The sequence below is a fragment of the Anticarsia gemmatalis genome, chromosome 12 (genome assembly GCF_050436995.1).
Source record: "Anticarsia gemmatalis isolate Benzon Research Colony breed Stoneville strain chromosome 12, ilAntGemm2 primary, whole genome shotgun sequence".
Taxonomy (NCBI): Eukaryota; Metazoa; Arthropoda; class Insecta; order Lepidoptera; family Erebidae; genus Anticarsia; species Anticarsia gemmatalis.
The window spans coordinates 8,050,319-8,063,985 of record NC_134756.1 but is presented as its reverse complement, the minus strand read 5'-3'; the positions used below and the strand labels follow the sequence as shown (position 1 = coordinate 8,063,985).

Sequence of the window (13,667 nt, the reverse complement as noted above, 5' to 3'; positions counted from 1 at the left end):
TAAACGACTAGTCGGTCCCACACGTTTACGAGTAATTTAAATTCACTAAATTCAGGACCCCGTGTACAAAGCATTCCAAACCGAATTCTGGTTCACAAAGAGCGGCTAGTCAATTTAATAAATCTGTGTCAAGGTTTATTTTGGTTTGCACACGAGTTCCGCAAAACCTCATAGCGTTTGACGTCATGTATATGAAGCTAGTTTTCCACAATACGAAACCAATACATTCGAAATCACAGACGGTTTTTCTCTATAATGCTTCCCTTTGTCATTCATACTGCTATTGAACAATGACTGAATGAGTTTTAGTTAATTAAGAAGACCATTGTGGCGCTTTGTTCGGGCTATTCGGCGTTTCCTATTCTGTCGGAACCGTTAGGTAAACGAAGAACATTTTTTATGTGACTTGGGGAAAGATGTTTTTGTCTGACATTGTAGAGATTTCTATTTGCGATTCTTAAATATGATAAGATAATAAATGCATTTTGTTGAAGACTCGTAATCCTAAATTGTTGAACGAATCTTGATGACTCGGAAGTTTAAAAAAATATCTAATAACAGATGATGAAAATACGAATTATTTTATTTCCCATGGAACATGACTCCATACACTGCGTAATTATTCCCTTTACCGGTATTACAGAGCGCAAATACAAAATATTTATCGACAAACATATCCGATGCGTATTTACATGAAATGTTCACTTATTTCACTTAAAATTTATTAGCCAATACATCGTGCGTGCAATATGCGAATGTTTCATATTTCATTTGTCTTGAACCTGGTCATCGCATGATCACACTACACAGCACGACGAGAAGTTAATGCTCCTGAAATGTTAATGGCGAATTTGTGTTTTCTTGCGATGACCAAGTCGATCTATTTGTTTTAAAGGTATTTTTTTTTTAATTGGCATGATAATAACATACGTAATAACTTAAGACAGAAGGTCCTATAAGTAGAGACTAAATAGATTAATCGACTTGGTATTATATAGATCTCACCACTTTTTACGGCGAGACTTGAGGTTTTTACAGAATGTTTTTGATGGCATCTCACTTCTTTTTGTAGAGCGAACATAAGTCCAATTTGTATGGAAAGACGTTTTTTTTTCATAATTCAACATATTTTCCTATGGGAATGTTGTTCAGTTTCATGGGTTAAACACCCTTTCCCACCCTATATACCCTCCCGTTATGCCTCATATAGTAGGTACCTAATTACACCTATTTATTTTATTTTCTACAGTAATAATAATTCATTAACTGCAAATGTAACCTTGTAATCTTATTCATTTATATGGGATTACAAAGTTATTGTTGCAGTTGGTGTATTTAGAAAACTAGACCGAAATTAGAAAATATTAAAATTTTCCCATGATTAAGACACTAAACCCTATTTGTATTCTAAATTTTAAGCTTCTAAGTCTGCTAGAAGTACCTTAGACTTTTGATGATCGGTGAGTCAGTGAGTCAGTGAGTCAGTGAATCAGTGAGTGACAAAATTCAAAATTTTAACAAGTTGTCATTCTTAAACTACTGGTTCAAATTGACTGAAATTTTAAATATACCGTGTTTATACAATGACTAATTACTTGCTGAAAATCCAGGCTTCTTGTTTTATCCACAACGAAATTATAGGGGTGTCAAAAATAGCCCGAATTGCTTCGAGAAAAGGATGTTACGGCCGTGCCGCTTTTTTTTTGCTCGACTTGCGGGGGCACTTCCGTGCCCCCAGATCGGTATTTTTGTTCAGAGGCGTCTGTCGTCCATACATAGACTCGAGATAAACAGCCTGATTTCCACATCAATGAACAAGCCTTTCCATAATTTATTTACTCGATAAATTAAATGAGTTTGTGGATTTGCCGGTGAGCCGCACTTAGTTGTCGTTAGCCTCTACTGAATAAAATGGTTGGGAATTTGTTTACTTTCGTTTTTACAGTGAGACTTTCGCGTTTCTATAACAAATTACAACCCTTTAGAAGTTGTTTTAACTATACGCAGCTTTTGTGTCACATAAATTTACTAAATAATTATAAGATTGTTGAAAAATCCAGTCATCGAAGAATGTTAAGTAGGCAACCCTCTTGACATTGATGTTTATCAACTAAACGCGTTATGAAAGTAGAGCCTCTTATATTTGGCGATCGCTTATCGCCTTAACGATCTAGATGAAAATTTGTCTCCTTGAAATTGTGAACGATCGGTTGAACGAGCAAGTTGGCGATATCGACCATCTTTGATCGAGCCTGCTTAGGAAACCTGACAGGTATCAAATAAATCCCTCAAACTTAAACTTCGACGTGACAGCACTCTGTTTTAATTAAATTTTTGGTGTTCGCGATTCTGTTCGCCATTATAATAAGCAATGTTGATCTAATAAAGATTTTCAATTACGTTGTAATCTATTGTCAATAGCTGGCCCTCTTCAGTGCTTTGCGTGGGATCTACTAGCAACTTGGATCAAATAACGAGATCGGTTGTTATTGTTTGTATAGAGTCAAAATGACAATAAGTGCAGAACGTTATAGTAGAACAAGCGACGAAAAATGATAAACCAATAAACTGCTTCATTATATTCCCACAAAAACCAAATTAGGGCAACAGCGAAGAAAACAAATAAGGCGTAAGGTATGCAATAAGCCGTCAATCATCGCGAGCACGTAATAAAAAATCACCACCCCCGCTAAATAAAATTATCCTCCGACAAGTCTTTAACAAAACGCTGGAGCATAATAAGATGCACGATAAATAAACCGTGCTCTAAAACTACGAAGACACGCTGGAAAAATAAATTTGAGGCGTCGAAGCAGGGTTCAAAAGACTGCATAAAATTCCCGCCGCGTGTAAACAAAGGAGTCAAGTCTGTTATTTGCTTTATTTTGTTCGTACTCAACGTCTTTTGTACAAAATTGGGTTTTAGATAAACTTGCCTTTTGTCAGGATCCCAGTGACATGTGACGATCCTTTATGTAAATGTGGCACGATGTAAAAATGTTACAGCGTACCTTTCGTCTAATTTTATTCAACTTTTTTTGCATAAATCAAAGGAACATTTAGATCATTAAACGGCGTCTTGCCATCGTGGGTGTTCGTATGATTGCTGAGCACACATTCGTAAGGTACCTCCGACCACACACAGCCATCACCCCTTGACCTACTACTTGACGCAAATATTTGATGACAGTACTTACGAATGAGAAACCTAAGCAAATCTGATAATTAGTCCCACTTACACCGCAGCGTTAGGTATCCTCATTAGTTCTGGTTTTAGAAGGGTAACGATAATCGCTTTTGAAGTTAACATGGTAATTAATTAACCATTTCAGCTTAGTTTAGATCCCAACAATAAAGTAAAGCTTAAAATAATGGGCGCGCGTCAAGCTGTATTAATTAATTCAAGAAAATTTGGATTCACTAAGTTGAGACAAGATTCATGAGCCTACTGAGGATCAAAAAAGTAGTTAAAACAGTTTTAGATTGTTTCTGCCTTTAGCAGTTTTAGTTTTTCCAAAAATCTAGATGTTTCATATAAAAAGCTATCGTGTTTTCACAGATTTCACAAGAAAGTGTTGACAATAACTTGTAAAGATAATCAGATTAAAAGTTAGTAGAATATTAAGCATTTAACCTCGTACAGTAAATCGAACTCTATCAATTTCAAATAAATACAAAGGATCTTGAAATAAAAATCCAATTTTACGGTCCGCGGTCCGTGACGAGACACCCGAAACCACGGACCGTGTAAAAGGCCCGAAACGTCAAGAAAATGTTTTTTTGCCAATAAAGACAAATCGCCGTATTGTTTCAATGATAGTGTTACGCGGACTCCAACTGATTTGAGACCCCATATTCTACATTCGTACACTGTCTTCTACAAACAAGGTCTGATTGGAAATATTCCAACATCTAACCTTTCAGATACCTAGCAACCTACAAAATAGGTGTTTATTTTTAAAACAATGTAAACCTAATATTTCGTTTAACGATTATACTTTTGACTGTACTTCAAAAAGTTAAATGGAAGAAATCCTTTGGGTTTACAGCCAGCATTACTTAAATCATAAATACCAATAAGTACAAACTCAGCGAATGTGTTTGGCATAAAACAAAGTTTTTTAATCATCATTAACAGCCCATTACTGTTGTGGAGTGCGTCAAGGGACTCATAGGAAAGCGTAGATTAATGATGCCACGAGGTAAAACCACGACTATACCGGAACTTGGTAATGTCTTTATAAGAAGTAGGTGACTGCTAGCACCAAATATTAGGCCGCACCAGCCAAAATACGGTCAAATATTTTGGACAACCTATTTTGAAATCTTCTATATTAGTTTAATATTATTTCTAATCGTATTATCTTTTTTTATATAGATAGAGTATAATACAATAGATAGAGTAATAGAACCACATTTTGTTGTGATTGGTTTAAAAAATATATAAATAATTAGTTTATATATTTTAAAAAAAGCCGTTAGTCTTTTAGTTTTCCTCGAGCAAAGCTCCGTATAAAACTATACGAAGTTCTTTTCCATTCGTAATTTATCTCAGCTGATAACGCTTAAGATGTAATTTTCTACTCGTTGAGTCTCGATAACGACTGAGTAAGACGATATGATGTCACCATGAATACGTATTTAGAACGCTATTTATATTACGATGAGACGAACTGTCAGACACAAGTAATTGCTTCTTATGAGATCTCTATTTTAAACCTAAATACTATCACCAATAACGTTCTATTATATTGACATTACTACCACGATTACTTATGCAACTGCTTACCTATTCCAGGCCAACAATTTCTTTATTTACAGCTAGTTTATCTATGTTATTTATACCTTTCCCCTTAGCATGCGTGTGATAACATCACAGTAATCTGTTACACATACCTCTCGGTGTCGTGTGGTCAACTCCAACATTTACCTACATACTAATGTAAAGGTTCCCTTTAAAAATGCAAAACAAAAGAATACCACGGAATAGAAAACGCCATGCACGAGTATCCCCGTCTGTAATGCAAATAAAATGTGATGTGTATTGTCTTCGGTGAGCCATGAAGAATTTAGGCGAACGAAGTCGATTGCGCCACCGATACACTTGTCAACATTTGTCCAAACCAATAAGGAATAGGACAAATATAAATTTCCATAGCGCAATATGTTGGCTGCGATTGGAACCAATAGGTGGAGTCACGTACGTTCAAGATGTCTGAATTCGCTTTTAGGCAAAAAGTAGTTCTTACAATTTTGAACGGCAGAAACGACAAGCGGAGGCGATCTTGGAACTTCGGATTAATACTACTCAATAGATTATAAGTTTAAAGTTTGAAAATTATTCTAGTTTATACTCTGGGCTGTTAGCTCTTTCACATGCAATAAACTCTAAAATATAAAATCGTCACGATACCAATACTCAGTTAAATGTAGCAGGTAACTGTAGTGAATAAAATTCCTCGTGAGGTCTAAAAACGATATTTGTAATTAGTTTGTTCCACTTGAACTTTGACTTCAAAAAAATAGTCTTCAAACGTTGTTGATTATTTGTTCAACTTATCATTTTCACAAACTGACACTACAAAACCGCTGTCGCGATCGCTTGTTACTTACGTCGTTAGCGTAGTGTTGCATGACGTTGTGTTGGCACGCGACCGAATCACACGGTGACAGTGGCGCAGCTGTACGTTTGTCCTCCCTGCTTTCAGTCTACATGTGACGGGGCCGTTACTTCGTGATTTTATTCACGTGCCGTTTCGTGCCGTATAAGTTTCCTTAGTTGATAGCCACTCAGATTATTATAGTGTCGAGGTTTTGACTATAATTTATTTATTTTTTGCTGATCAAACTGAATTAGTTTGTGTATTAATAGCCTATATACCCCCGATAACTAATCTATACCTGTTATCACGCGACGACGTCGTTTCAGAAAAAAAAATGAAACCTAGGCTTACCATAATTGTATCATTGTAACGCAATAAAATATTAAAACGAATCAGATTCCTCAGAGTTGAATACAAAGTAAATTTTATACGTTTCTTCGCAGAATACAGAATTTCGTTGTAAGCCTTAGCATGTCACAGGGGTCTAGTAAAAAGTCGATAAAGTTATTTTAGGACGTAACCGTTGTAAATGTACCAAATAGGTAGACATTATGTTGATTCCCATTCCCATTATACCTTTAGGAAATTGTTTTTCGGGGCACAATCGCCTGATCCCCGATAGAGGGAAATTTACCGATCAGCCATTTATGGAAAATACTTGCTAATAGGTAAACCTTTATGTTAGAACAATGAATGCTTTGTTCTTAAGTTATTTATTTGGCTATTGAATGTTTACAATGAAAGCAATTCTGATACATTTAAGGTCAAAGATAGGACATCAAATATTTCGTGATGGAGCTTAAGATAAGAACTGCGTAGCAATCTTGATAGCATAGTAAGTTAAATAAATTGTGGAGTCTTAGCATACAATGATAATGATTAGAAGTGGGTTGGGACTGCGGAGAGCAGATGCAAAATTCTACTTACATTATGTATGGACTCGTTCACGTTACAATGTGGTGAAACCGAGTAAGCGGAATCTGACGTAATCTGGGATTCAGCTGACCCTCATTCATAGGAAGACCCGCTCATAACTTTCACTGCTTAGAGACACACGGTGACTTCTTCATTATACACCATAAGTTTTCAAAAGTACATTAAAATAATTTTCCCTAACAAATATTTTTTCCACTTACAACATAAGATCACTAACTTAAAAAAGAATCAGCTTGGCCAGCGGCGGAGCTAATAAACAATTTAATATAACAACGTCTTTGTTCTTAAAAAGAATCAAATAAGGATTACTAGACTAAAGATGGGCGCGCAGAAATAAAATTAATAAGAAAGTGGACCTTTGTTGAAACAAGACTGAGAGAAAAGTTATTGTTTAATAGCTTTCACAATGAAAACTGACAGAATGAAAAAATCTATCACGAGTGACTTTCTGTGATGTTTTAAAGTATGGCTATAGTATTAGAATGAAAGTGTATAAATGAACCCCATATGTTTGACCTTTGTGGCACACGTATATGTTACTTTAGCTGCATAAGAAATGATTTTTATACAGAATTTCAACTAATGTAACTCATTTTCAGATACTTAATATTTGATAATTGTGTGTACGGTCTTTCTATTGTTTTTATTTTTATTTTTATCGTAAAAAATATTATTTCTAGATATTTTAAAAGCAAATCCAGGATTAATATAAACCAAAAAACTCAACTCGAATGTACATTTTATTTCAGTAATGTTACAAAACGCTTCCAAATGACTTCATGGACTTACAAATGGATTACCAATGTCAATAAATTTTGTTAATATCAATTTAATAACTGTATAGAGAAAGTAATCACTCTTTTTCCCTAACGACACTTTTACTAATACAGTTTTAACTAACTTTTTGTTTAATCGTTATTGGTGTTAGTTAAATATGTGTTAATTTAGTTTAATAGACTGTGAGGCACTTAACTTAATTTGTCCAAAATAAAAACCTTTTGCAGACCCGTAACCATGGCTTATGAATGGACATTTTCAATTTGCTGTTAAAGATTACAGATAGATTGTTATCTCAGATTATTATATCAAAGTGGTCTATTGGTTTAAACGGTGGATTGTGAGGTTATTGAAAACGGTCGTAAATTCGTTTACTGCACTACATCTCTGAAATAATCTAACCATGAAACTAAATTAACTTAGATAAAAGCCTTCTAATTTGTTAATTAGTTCATAAATATGATACATCATTATATCTTTCCCTTGTCCATTTCAATTACAGATATCAATGTCGAGTTCATAGATACAGATCACATGATTGTCAATCAGTAACCTGACTTAATCAATAAGTGTATTGTGCTGGATCCAGCGGCTGGCTCGGCTAGGATTCTCTTTGTTGTCGTGACTTCGTTAGAGTCAGCCTGCGCGAATTAGAAGTCGTATTGCTACTTGATCTCGATACAATTGTGAAATCATATTTCTTTCTTCATAATTGTTTAGGTATCTTTTTTAAACCACAAACTTACACAATAAAAACCTTCAAAAAGAAAGTTCCACTTTCGTAAAGTATTTAAACCAGTGCAGTAGTGCAATTCCGCATAGTCTGTACGGTCCAGTATCGAGAGCCTGTCATTTAAAATGTACTGCCAAAATAGTTCTTACGGAGCCCGGTAGAGGCGTTAAACAAATTTTCGTTAAAGTTTCTCGATAGCTAGCCCGTTGTGCATTGTGAATGTAATAGAATTGAAAGTAAAAAAATAAAACAACGAAAGTTATAAGAGACTCTTAAGTTAAAGTCCTTAAAGGGAAAGCTTTAACTTACCAAGTCTTCAAATAAACAAGGATCCATGCCTAATACCAGATAGTATCCGATTGATTAGTTGAAACTGATTATAGATACTTATTCTATTTGTCCAGAAACGTGCTCGTCGCTTCAAGAACCAGATCCTGTGCGACCTGCACTTCGCGGACGTCGCGCTGATGGAGTGCAGCGACTTCATGCAGCAGCTGCGCAGCTTCAAACCCCAGTCACTGGGCTGCGCCGTCGCCAGGCGCAAGTCTTCCACCACCCTTATATTCCCGCTACCACCGCAAGCCTGCTCAGGTAACAACAGGTTTTATAAACAAATTATTACTATACTTGTACATTTATCTTTGTAACTATTAATGACTATGTTCTTAAGGTTAATGTATGTGTATTATGCAGGTTATTGTTTCACTATTATTGGATTGTGAATGATATGTCATCAACTGCTAACTAACTATTACAAAAATGTAAAGAAGTTTCTGTCAATAAAAAAGATTTCGACGAATTGAGAACCTCCACCATTTTTTGAAGTTGGTTAATTGAAGTAAGATTCGGAACAGACGCTATCAATCAATAAACATGGGAACACATCGATTTCATTCTGATTAGCTTTAAGCTAACATAAATTATAACCAGCTCTTTATAGTCTGCGGTGTAATATTTAAATGTCAGATTATACCATTGCTGGTTTACACGTGGAACATAAATAGCGCTTCTAATAGAAGCCTTTTGCAGCAAACACGTCATTTAATGTTCTACATATTCATCTTGCACGTGGCTTGCTTACAAGCATCATCAGGCTACTTATAAACAATCGTTCGACTTAAGTAGGAAGAAAATAAAATATACTGATGTGAAAAAAAATCTAACATTAACATTACATGTTTAACACGTGGCCTTTTACGACTTTCTGCTAATATTATTTTTAATAGCAAAAGCTTCCGAAGTAGCAAATTCACGCAAACCCCAAAACAATTATATTCTGTCAAATAACAAGCAAAAATATTGTTATGCGTGTTATAGAGTTCGTGCCATTCGTATCTTTTAACTTTACCGCAGAAGAAGTAATCAGTTTTTTGTAACTCAATTTTGGCCAAATTTATGGCTCCAGTCGTTATCGCGAGTCATTATGAAGTTAACAATGTTCGCAAAACAATCTTGTAATTAAGTTCTAAGTAGTACTTAGTCTGATCGTTATCTAAGCTGAGGAAAGCAAATTCTTTTATGGTTGGCTAATCCGGCCTCCGACGGCACTTGGCGAAAGTTGATAAATATCTGATTACTCCAACTTGATTCAAGAGCCACCCCTGTAACACAGTTTTCAAGTTCTTAAAAAGTAAGGATTCAAAGCTCCAGTTGCATTCAAAGTTAAATGAAAAAGAATAAATTGACTTGTAATAACTATCGCCATCTCCGGGGAGAAGTTCTGTTGTCTCTTCATTATCTGAAAGTGTTTTCCGAGTTGAATAGAATTGTTATTTAGTCCTTTTTCTTTGTAAACTGTAGTTTTTGTAGATATCTTTTATTATTATCTATTAATTACTTACTATATCGATCTACATAATTATAATTGTTTCGGGTCTGGTTGTACTCTGTGTCCATTGTTTGTATGTTTATAAAAGTCCCCGCGGCACAAGAGCAATTTTCAGTGCGACAATTGTCTTTTTTAAAAGAAAAAAAAAGAAAGAATAATAAACATACAAACGCCTTACTCCGCCCACGGACGAATTATTATTTGCAATATCTTGTTAAATAACAAATTTACCGTTATTTCAATATGTTTCGTTACACGATAGTTTTATTCACAATATTAAAAATCAAAAACACACAGATCGTAAGGCACGTGACGCTGAAACTAACCACGTTTCAGTTTAACGCCGGCAAGTCGCTCGTATTCTCGTAAATCTCCTAGTTCACCACTATTCTACACAAGATTGGCTTATACATATAAACATAAGTACAAAGCGAGTCAACAACCGATGTCTCCCGAAGGTTTTCTTTAAGATGGACTTTGAATTAAGTAGAGAAGCTTAAGAAGCAAGCATTTGCATCAACATAGGTTGTACATTTTAGAAACTTCGTAATTCCCATTTTTTCTTTTTATTTAACAGTTCAACGAACTTAAACGCCTTGTGTAATTTATATTCCTTCATTGAATGCAGTTTTAAAAGAATACACCTCGTTGTCAACAGTCACTGTCCCACATCAAGAGTTTCTTGAACGCTAGATGACAGAAGTAGTTTTCCTTTCAGAAACTTAAATCAACATTGAATCGTTTTACGTGTTCACAAAATAAATAGCCAATGATCTCAAAATGCACTCACTAGAATCCAATTTACATCTATTTCCAGCAAATACGATTGGAAATGAAAAGAGCGCATGCAAAATGAAAACGATTCCATTCGGCTAAAGTTACTTGAAGTTGTTGAATGACATTAAAATGATTGTCTGTGAACGTCGACGTAAGCCGAAATCCTGTTCAAATGTATTAAAAGATTTTGTTAATCGGTCAGTACCCCACAATTAGTCTAACAGAGGCTGGTAATACAGATAAACCCTCGGTGTTACCGCGCGCCGCGCCGCGGACGGAGCAGGGCCGCACCAATTTTACGGATAATTGACAAGATTAAACGCTCCAACCATTCGCTACTCCTTTTAAATGTTCCTAAACTCACAGAACTGAATAATTACGTTCAGTTTTACTTTCATTCAAATGAAGATTCGTCTTCAAGTTTGGGCGGAATTAGTGCCTAGTTAAAGAGTTTATTTTGTCTTGAGCTACTTAAATTTTACAGGTTAGGTTTGACGATACCAATCTGTTTGACTTTCAAAAGTCGTCTAGACGTTCTTGAGTTAATAAGAATTGTCTAAAATAAATATTCGTAGGTATTATTATCCTTATATCAAAGACGTATCGACACAATAATTTTCCATTTCCTTTCACAATAGAAAACACGTGTAGTATCATACGCCTATAAAAATAGACACACAGTTTGCCGGGAAATGGGTCGCTATGTTCTCACGTTGTTCGCTTGAAATCACACAATCGTTTTAAGTAATTACTTAACTCAGGTTTTAAAATTTTTAATACTGATTAAAACGTCCGTTACTGCCTAGCTTTCTTTATAAAATTTACTCAGTCAGGAAATGACTACTAAACCTCTACTAAAAATAGTAGTAACTATATTTAATCAAACCTCATTGCAACCAGCATCATATAGAAAACCTCTTCGCAAAGATGAATATCAAACGATACCCGCACAATTCTGCCAATTAGAGCAACAAATTAACTAAACATCCAGTGCATTATTCAGATGGAAAATCAAAATACATTTATATAGGAACAGCGAAGTGCAATGCACTAATTATTCCGAGCAATACTCGATGCATGAATTACCTAAACCACCGGGTTGTTATAGTATTGGTTTGTAGAGCTCGCGGACATTTAAACGGGAATTTATACAGTAGCAACAGGTGGTGTCGAGGACTGTCAGCAACCGGATCGTATGGCCGTGGACGGTCAATAACTGTCAGCCGGGAATGGAAAATACTTGTTACCTGACGACGGAATTCTCACTCGCTTTATAGTAATACTATATTTTGTATAGAGTGATGTAACCTTTTGTACTTTTTTGATACGATTCGTTTTTCAAATCTATTTTTGACAAGCTTGGTTTTTATTGGATTTGAATGTCTCGTTGCTGTGTTTGAAATAAAAAAGAATATGTTATTGTTAGTGTTTTTTTTAAATAAAACTATCGTTTTAAATAAAACATAAACTGTGAAAGACTTTTTTTGAACTGAAACTAACAAAGAGAGATCATAACAATTAACACTCACCGTGAATGCGATTTGTAATATTTTAGTTTAAATTCAAAACTAATTTATTTACCTTTCAAATAAATAATGAAATATCTAACTGACTATAATACGTATTCCGAAACTAGATTTTTTAAATACTTACTCTCAAAATTAAATAATATACATCGCAACTCCTCAAGTTACCCTCGCGTAACTTTGCATAATTTTAATACAAAGTATTCCCACAAACGATACTCTCTCATTTTCTCAATTAAGGTGAACTCGTATTGAACAATACGGTAACATCTGTTCATAGTTCATTACCGTTCATAGTGTAGGTGGGGTTCACCGCGACACGACAAATTAATCAACCGTAAGCACCTATTACACAGACATCGCGCCAATAATGGGGACCTAAATACTCTGATAGAGATGTACTGTGTTTTATACGACTGCTTGTAATTACAATGTTAACGGAACTTCGAGATAGTAAAATGGCCTAGTCGATGCAACAATTTGATTTGTTTATTGCAAGACTTAAACATTTGTTGCTCAATTCTCTACCACTATCGACTACCAACAATCAGCTAGCTATCGAAAAATTTTGTATGAAAATCCGATCAGCGCCTCTATCAAGCGCCGTAGGAACTATTGCGGCAGTAAATTTTAAATATCAAATTTTCGATGCTCGGTGCTAAAAAAATACTTAACCTTCTTTTAATATAACGAATGGAAAGGAAAATATATCTGTTGGAATGTAACACCATAACATACCACCAAAAATACTAACACATAACATAATACTTTGACCAAACGTTGCCACAATAAAACGGGTTCCAATACGTTCAAAGCTTTAGATATTTATTACCGATCCGAGACGTCCATCAACGTCGGCCGAAGGGTCTGTCTCTACAATTTGACAATGGAACCCCACTCTGGCACCCATGAAATGAAATGCAAGGAAACTCAATTTCCTTCTTGCCATGCCCCGTTTAAGCAGATCAAAATCCAACCGCAGAAAGGTAAAAACTTTTCTAATAATAAACCGACCGGTCGAGTCTCGCCCACACGTTGCTTTCAAACAAGTACCTATAAAATATTTAAGCTTTGTTATTTTCGTTGGCAGCTATGTATATAGCTATAACGGCTGTAAGTTTAACGCATTGTCAACGGTTTTTGCCAGTTTACTTGCAAACGTATTGTGTTAAGTGCGAGGTGGGATCTAACTCAGGATTTACTTTGTAATGTGCCGCGTCATTCGAACTGAGTATGCATTTGTTTGAGGGCCAAGGCTTTAACACCCGTAGCATTAACTCATGTTGACTCATTTAATAATGCTAACTAGGCATAAGAGTTTATTTAAATAAATCCAACAGCTTATCATAGCGTTTCAAACTGTAACTGTATCATTCCCGGTTGAATTTCCGGATCGAACAAAAAGTTTGTTCTAGTAACAGGAAATTCTAAGTAAAACTTCGGCGTGAGAGTATTGCATGTTGTTTCCGGTAAATAGAAACAACTAT

At 35.1% G+C, this 13,667-nt stretch overlaps 1 protein-coding gene across 2 annotated transcripts in view; it reads left to right on the top strand.

Moving 5' to 3' along the window:
• The window catches only part of rsh (Rap GTPase activating protein radish), a 131,004-nt gene that overhangs the window by 77,555 nt on the left and 39,782 nt on the right, over positions 1–13,667 (top strand). For both annotated transcript variants that reach the window (XM_076120917.1, XM_076120918.1), the window contains one exon: positions 8,454–8,640. In XM_076120917.1, the coding sequence (XP_075977032.1) occupies positions 8,454–8,640 (187 nt within the window). The remainder of the gene's footprint in view (positions 1–8,453; positions 8,641–13,667) is intronic.